General features: G+C 43.1%; 2 protein-coding genes across 2 annotated transcripts in view; one reads left to right on the forward strand and one right to left on the reverse strand.

The window, feature by feature from the left end:
- Nucleotides 1–533: 533 nt before the first annotated feature.
- On the reverse strand, nt 534–3,822 carry LOC123749213 (serine-aspartate repeat-containing protein F-like). The gene is made up of 2 exons (XM_045731327.1): nt 3,812–3,822; nt 534–2,358 (listed from the first exon to the last, which is right to left on the reverse strand). The coding sequence occupies exons 1-2, from the start codon at nt 3,820–3,822 to the stop codon at nt 534–536; spliced, it is 1,836 nt and encodes a 611-aa protein (XP_045587283.1).
- Nucleotides 3,280–7,947, forward strand: part of LOC123749362 (protein O-mannosyl-transferase TMTC1-like) — a 589,924-nt gene continuing 585,256 nt past the window's right edge. Inside the window, 1 exon segment of the mRNA XM_069335441.1 lies at nt 3,280–3,381. The gene's annotated coding sequence lies outside the window, so the exon portion shown is untranslated.

Below are 7,947 nucleotides of genomic sequence, written 5' to 3' on the forward strand. Positions count from 1 at the left end.
GTTCTTGGCCTTCGTGTTCTTGACCTTCTTGGTCCTCATATCTCTTGAGCGACGCTCCTACGCCCATCAGGATATCCAGTCCAAGAACACTTGCAACCTTTATTCTGCAACTGACATACGTGAAATCGATATCTGAGACTCAATTTCCAGTAACAGCAGACAGTGAAAAATACATCAACTGCTTCCTTATGGCACACCTTCTTAATGACGTTAAAAGCAAGAGAAATGAAGCATTTCACACTGATAATCCCCGGGGTTTGTTGTGGTGATGGGCTCAAGGCCTATCAACTGCACTAGGGTTATTAAGACCTCCGCAACTGCTTACTGACCCATCCAGCAAGTATCATTAATTTCGTCATTTATTATATACGTTAATCCTGCTCTTTGTCTTTATTTCTCCAGACTCTCATGTCCAGTCCCGGTCCTGGCCCTATGAGTTGGTGCTACACCAGGTGCTCAGTGTCCTCACAGCACAAGCCTCTCCGCTCGTTATTCCCAGGAAAGTCGACGGAAAACCAAACTCTTTAATCCCTCTAGACACATACAGCTTCAGAGTCGCTTGTGGCGTGGCTCACCACAGCTTCAGAGTCGCTTGTGGCGTCGCTCACCACAGCTTCAGAGTCGCTTGTGGCGTTGCTCACCACAGCTTCAGAGTCGCTTGTGGCGTCGCTCACCACAGCTTCAGAGTCGCTTGTGGCGTCGCTCACCACAGCTTCAGAGTCGCTTGTGGCGTCGCTCACCACAGCTTCACAGTCACTTGTGGCGTCGCTCACCACAGCTTCACAGTCACTTGTGGCGTCGCTCACCACAGCTTCAGAGTCGCTTGTGGCGTCGCTCACCACAGCTTCAGAGTCGCTTGTGGCGTCGCTCACCACAGCTTCAGAGTCGCTTGTGGCGTCGCTCACCACAGCTTCAGAGTCGCTTGTGGCGTCGCTCACCACAGCTTCAGAGTCGCTTGTGGCGTCGCTCACCACAGCTTCACAGTCACTTGTGGCGTCGCTCACCACAGCTTCAGAGTCGCTTGTGGCGTCGCTCACCACAGCTTCAGAGTCGCTTGTGGCGTCGCTCACCACAGCTTCAGAGTCGCTTGTGGCGTCGCTCACCACAGCTTCAGAGTCGCTTGTGGCGTCGCTCACCACAGCTTCAGAGTCGCTTGTGGCGTCGCTCACCACAGCTTCAGAGTCGCTTGTGGCGTCGCTCACCACAGCTTCAGAGTCGCTTGTGGCGTCGCTCACCACAGCTTCAGAGTCGCTTGTGGCGTCGCTCACCACAGCTTCACAGTCACTTGTGGCGTCGCTCACCACAGCTTCACAGTTGCTTGAGGCGTCGCTCACCACAGCTTCAGAGTCGCTTGTGGCGTCGCTCACCACAGCTTCAGAGTCGCTTGTGGCGTCGCTCACCACAGCTTCAGAGTCGCTTGTGGCGTCGCTCACCACAGCTTCAGAGTCGCTTGTGGCGTCGCTCACCACAGCTTCAGAGTCGCTTGTGGCGTCGCTCACCACAGCTTCAGAGTCGCTTGAGGCGTCGCTCACCACAGCTTCAGAGTCGCTTGTGGCGTCGCTCACCACAGCTTCAGAGTCGCTTGTGGCGTCGCTCACCACAGCTTCAGAGTCGCTTGAGGCGTCGCTCACCACAGCTTCACAGTTGCTTGTGGCGTCGCTCACCACAGCTTCACAGTGGCTTGAGGCGTCGCTCACCACAGCTTCACAGTTGCTTGAGGCGTCGCTCACCACAGCTTCACAGTCGCTTGAGGCGTCGCTCACCACAGTTTCAGTGTTGCTTGTGGCGTGGCTCACCACAGCTTCACAGTCGCTTGTGGCGTGGCTCACCACAGCTTCAGAGTCGCTTGAGGCGTCGCTCACCACAGCTTCAGAGTCGTTTGTAGCGTGGCTCACCACAGCTTCACAGTGGCTTGTGGCGTCGCTCACCACAGCTTCACAGTTGCTTGAGGCGTCGCTCACCACAGCTTCACAGTCGCTTGAGGCGTCGCTCACCACAGCTTCAGTGTTGCTTGTGGCGTGGCTCACCACAGCTTCACAGTCGCTTGTGGCGTGGCTCACCACAGCTTCAGAGTCGCTTGAGGCGTCGCTCACCACAGCTTCAGAGTCGCTTGAGGCGTCGCTCACCACAGCTTCAGTGTTGCTTGTGGCGTGGCTCACCACAGCTTCACAGTTGCTTGTGGCGTCGCTCACCACAGCTTCACAGTTGCTTGTGGCGTGGCTCACCACAGCTTCAGTGTTGCTTGTGGCGTGGCTCACCACAGCTTCACAGTTGCTTGTGGCGTGGCTCACCACAGCTTCAGGTTGTAGCGCGGGCGTCTGGCGAGTAAGAAAGACAACGCCTCCCGGGTCCTCTCTTCTGTGGCTCGAGGAGATGAACTTCTAATTATTCATTATAACTCTCCATTTGTAACAAAATCCGTTTAATGAGAGACCCCGAGTAAAAGAAAACGGGGGAGTGGAGAAGAAAATATCACTGAAGAGTTGAATAAGGAGTATATAAGTGTATTCATGCATGTGCGTATTCATTCACAAATTAAATGACAGAATAAAATAACTAAATTTGTTTAGGATTGTTTCCCCTACGTTGCTGCCCATCTGTTGATAAGGAGGATGAGTGCTAGCTCTTGGTCATCGCCTTGTAAACAATGGCGTCGCCTGTCGAATGACTCCAGACCCTAATAACTATATTTAGATCACCCCAACCCGTTCTCGCACTTGCTTATAGTCAATATCTTGCTTATAAATAAGTGCATATGTGACATACTATTTTATTGTGAATATTTGAGTTTACCTTGAAAAGCTGAATAGAAAACCACAACCTAACCTAACCTTCTTATTATGTTAAGATATTACAATTAGTACTGAACCTATTCCTATATTGATATTACAGTTTTAATAATAATAAAAAAAAACTAAAATATTTAAATACATTGTAAAGTAACTCAGGATATTGTAAAATTTGGTATAAAATCTCTATTGTTTAATAAAACTGAGAGGAAAAGTTAGTGCCTTGAAAAAAATGGATTGGAATATGTCATATATATACTTATTTATAAGTGAAATAGTGACTAGCAAGCAATAAGTCATATATGGGCTGTCTTGTGCGAGAGCAGGTTGATCACCCCACACACCTGCCCTCCCCCCTCCCCACACACACACACGTGCCTGTGATGGTGTATGGGTGTGGACCTCCGTCAGGTGGGGGCAGCTGGCAACTGTGTGGGGGTCGGGTGGTGGTGGTGGTGGACCGTCCCGGGCGCGGCTCAGTCACGCGGCCGCCACGGTCCCGTCAACACCTCGCTAGGCGACGCTCGCCAACCGGTCCATTCGCGCTCCTTGTGTATACCGTCTTGGTGGTACACTCTTACAGTGCATACAAGTAAATGCCCACTTTCTGTTTCATTCACATGTTATTGCCGACGTGTTGTTTAACAGACTCTTCGCTCTCGTGTTACTGCTCGAGATATTACTCTTAAAACGTTATTAGTATTTTTTATCGTTTTTTTCTTTAGTTCTCCATTTGATCTCTGGTTAAAGTGAGGCGTTGGTCTTTTACAAATGAAAATTAAACATAAATAATGAACGCAACTGTGATTAAGAAACACATGCAAGCATAAACATCAACCAGTCCTCATGCAATGTGCAACATCTCTATTTCCACCCAAGGGGTTACTTGTGCACGAATCCTTATACAATGCACAAGTCAGCAATGGGAATTGTACGTATTTCTTGACAGAACACTTCCGCAGGAAGTGGGACATCAATAGGTTCAGGGTTTGGTTGACTCTTGCACCTATTTTATGGCTAACCTTTCATGCATGCCGATGTCTTATGTTTTTTTCTTTAAGGAAGAAAATTAATCAAAAATTGCCATTCAGAGTACATTTAACATTCTTAATGATCCTAACGCGTTTCGTTAAAGAACTCCTTAGCATCCTCGGAGGCGAAATCTATTACTCCTCCTCAAATGTGTAAAATTGACTTTAAAGCTAATTTGTCAACATTATTCTTAAATAAGAATGAACATAAGATATATAAAATATTCGTGCAAGAATCCCTGCTGTGACCCTTGCAGTGATATATATATATTGTATAGCCCCAGCTTTATTAATATTTATTTATTAATAACTATTATCGATAATGTTTGTTCATTGATTCATTGTGCAATGACAGATACACTTGGTTCAAAGCTTATGATATATATTTTGTATTATGTTCAATGAAAAGTAACTCAGCAATATTCACCTAACCTGAGTCACCCGATTATTCATTCATACTGCCTAATCGAAGTTATTATTTAATACCAGTCGAAATTTTCTTAAATTTCAGTTCAGGTATGGTAATAATATCGTACTGTATTTAAATATATTCTCACGAAGCTTTACCAACTAGGCCAGGGAGAGAGAGAGAGAGAGAGAGAGAGAGAGAGAGAGAGAGAGAGAGAGAGAGAGAGAGAGAGAGAGAGAGAGAGAGAGAGAGAGAGAGAGAGGGAGGGAGGGAGGGAGGGAGGGAGGGAGGGAGGGAGGGAGGGAGGGAGAGAGAGAGAGAGAGAGAGAGAGAGAGAGAGAGAGAGAGAGAGAGAGAGAGAGAGAGAGAGAGAGAGAGAGAGAGAGAGAGAGAGAGAGAGAGAGAGAGAGAGAGAGTATTCCAATAATACTTAAGACATGAATTACTGACTCAATTATGTTAGATTACGTTAAGTTAGGTTTGATAAAATTTCTATGTTAGTTTTAACTCTAAAAATGTCAAATTATATATAATGTAATGGAAAACTTAATCACCCTATACAAATTTTTGTAAGTATATAATTTAAGAAAAATTCGGGTTGTTAGTCAACTTTGCCTATTAGGTACATTATATATATGCATATACACATTAATCAATCTTCACTGATAAAAATACATACCTGATCGGCTCTAGATGAGGATTATTTTGTCATTAGAAATAAGTCAAGCGGGATTTTGATAAAAGGTGTGTTCCTGGTGCGGTGTGTTTGTAGCGAGGGAGGTGTAAGCTGAGGGCATTCAGTGATCAAGCAACGAGTCTAATGCCCTTGTTACAGTACGTTTTCCTGCTTACACACAGCCCTACTGCTGCTTCTGCTGCTGCTTTAGTTGGCTCCTGTTTCTACTGGAGTTGGGTCTTGCTTCTGCATCAGTAGTTGCACTCTGCTGCTTGAGTGTGGTCTTGCTGTTGCACCAGTTGGTCACATCTTTTGATTCTGCTTCAATTGAGCCTCCCTGTTGCTGTTGCTGCTTGCTGGTCTTCCTGCTGCACCTGCTTGAGCTGCTCTTGTTTATGTCTGATCGTGCTGTTATCAGTAGGGGCTTGCAGAATCAACCTCCAGTTACTGCCAGTAATGATCCAGCTTGTGCTGGAGTCTCGTGTGTACTTCACAAGTCCTGTAATGAGTCTATCATATCACAAAATTGTTTACTGCTTCCTGAAAACTCCTATTACGTTTGTTGACCAGACCACACACACTAGTAAGTGAAGGGACGACGACGTTTCATGGAATGGTCCAGGACGGTCCAACGAGAATGGTCCAGGACGGACCGAAACGTTGTCGTCCCTTCACTTTCTAGTGTGTGGTCTGGTCAACATACTTCAGCCACGTTATTGTGACTCGTCGCCTCTTATTACGTTTCTCTTCCTCAAGTGGAATTACAGAAGAGCACAGACAGCAGACCTAATGTTCCGTAACCATCCTCTCTGCTTTATAGAGATTTTCTTTAATAAATGATGACGGTCTTTGCTGCCTATGGACTGGAAGTGGGTTTCCTGTCTATTGGCTAAAAGTGGGTTTCCTGTCTACTGATTGGAAGTGGGCTAGCTGCTGATTGGAAGTGGACTTCCTGTCTACTGACTGGAAGTGGACTTCCTGTCTACTGACTGAAAGAGGGCTACCTGCTGATTGGAAGTAGACTTCCTGTCTACTGATTGGAAGTGGACTTCCTGTATACTGATTGGAAGTGGACTTCCTGTATACTGATTGGAAGTGGACTTCCTGTCTACTGATTGGAAGTGGACTTCCTGTCTATTGATTAGACGTGGGCATCCTGTCTATTGACTGAAAGTCAGCTTCCTGCTCATTTTTACAGGAAGTGGCTCCTGTTTATTTTTGTCAGGAAGTGAACTTTTTGTCTATTTTGACATGAAGTAAGCATCCTGTCCATTTTCACTGGAATTAGGCTACCTGTTCATTTTCACCGGAATTAGGCTACCTGTTCATTTTCACTGGAATTAGGCTTCCTGTCTATTTTGACTAAAATTCGATTTCCTGTCCATTATGAAAAGAAGTGGGTTTCGGTCTATTTTGACTAGAAGTGGGTTTTCTGTCTATTTTGACTAGGAAGTGGGTTTACTGCTTATTATGACTAGAAGTGGGTTTTCTGTCTATTTTGACTAGAAGTGGTTTTCTGTCTATTTTGACTAGAAGTGGGTTTTCTGTCTATTTTGACTAGAAGTGGGTTTTCTGTCTATTATGACTAGAAGTGGGTTTACTGTCTATTATGACTAGAAGTGGGTTTACTGTCTATTATGACTAGAAGTGGGTTTACTGCCTATTATGACTAGAAGTGGGTTTCCTGTCTATTATGACTAGAAGTGGGTTTACTGTCTATTATGACTAGAAGTGGGTTTACTGCCTATTATGACTAGAAGTGGGTTTCCTGTCTATTATGACTAGAAGTGGGTTTACTGTCTATTATGACAAGAAGTGGGTTTCCTGTCTATTTTAGACACATACAGATCCCATACTGTGACACCCTTCCCCCCCCCCCCCCACACACACTGTGATACCATGGCTACAAAATCTTCTTTCACTGTCAAAGATCATTTTTTTGTTATTATAATTTCATTCATTGTTATTATTTCTTTCAATGTCATAACATTAATTTTTTTAATTTCATTCATAGTTATAATTTATTTTTTTGTCTTAACTTTTTTATTGTTATACATTTTGTCATAGCTATTACTTCTTTCATTGTTATAAACTCTTTCATGGATAAAACTTCTTTCGTGGATCTAACTTCTTTCATGGATAAAACTTCTTTCATGGTTATAACTATTTTAGTCTCCTACCTTTTAATAACTTTATTCACTGTTGCGCCACTGCTTTCGCGATTATTTACCCATCATGTTTTCATTCACCTTCCTTTCAATATCATTCATATTTCTTTCATTGATAAACAGCGTTCTTTCACTGTTAATCAATCATTCATTTACTTCAATAAGATCGTGATATAGTCCTACACACACATTTGAGTCATACACCTACCTTTCAAAATCTTAGACACTGCTTTCATTGCTATACTCCTTGCTTTCATTGTTATACACTGTGCTTTCACTGTATTTTTCATTCACGTATACCATTCTTTTTATTTTGGAAGCATCCTTTACTTTTTGATACTTCTTTCATGTATATATGCCTTTCATATTGATAGATACATTTCAAGGTTCTATCACCATGAAGAAATAAAAATATATGAAAATCTCTGAGAGATTGTGAGGAGAATGATTGTGGCCCCCCTCTCTCTCCCCACCTATCATACAATCTACGATTCCCCCATTATATATATATATATATATATATATATATATATATATATATATATATATATATATATATATATATATATATATATATATATATATTAGTATATTTTTATAGCAGTCTTTCCTGTAGACATATATTATTATATATGACCGAAAAAGTAAGATTAATAATTGTAACACGAATTTTCTCAATCTTTCGTACATTTCTTTTCACTGTTGGAGGTAATTCAAAAATCAATTCTCCAAAATTCATTTTTATTTCTAGTCTGACGCGACACTTGAGCGCGTTTCGTAAAACTTATTACATTTTCAAAGACTTTACACATACACAACTGAATAGAACTTACACAACTGAAGAAATACACAACTGAATAGAACTGAATAGAAC

This window comes from Procambarus clarkii, chromosome 4 (genome assembly GCF_040958095.1).
Source record: "Procambarus clarkii isolate CNS0578487 chromosome 4, FALCON_Pclarkii_2.0, whole genome shotgun sequence".
In the NCBI taxonomy this organism is placed as follows: domain Eukaryota; kingdom Metazoa; phylum Arthropoda; class Malacostraca; order Decapoda; family Cambaridae; genus Procambarus; species Procambarus clarkii.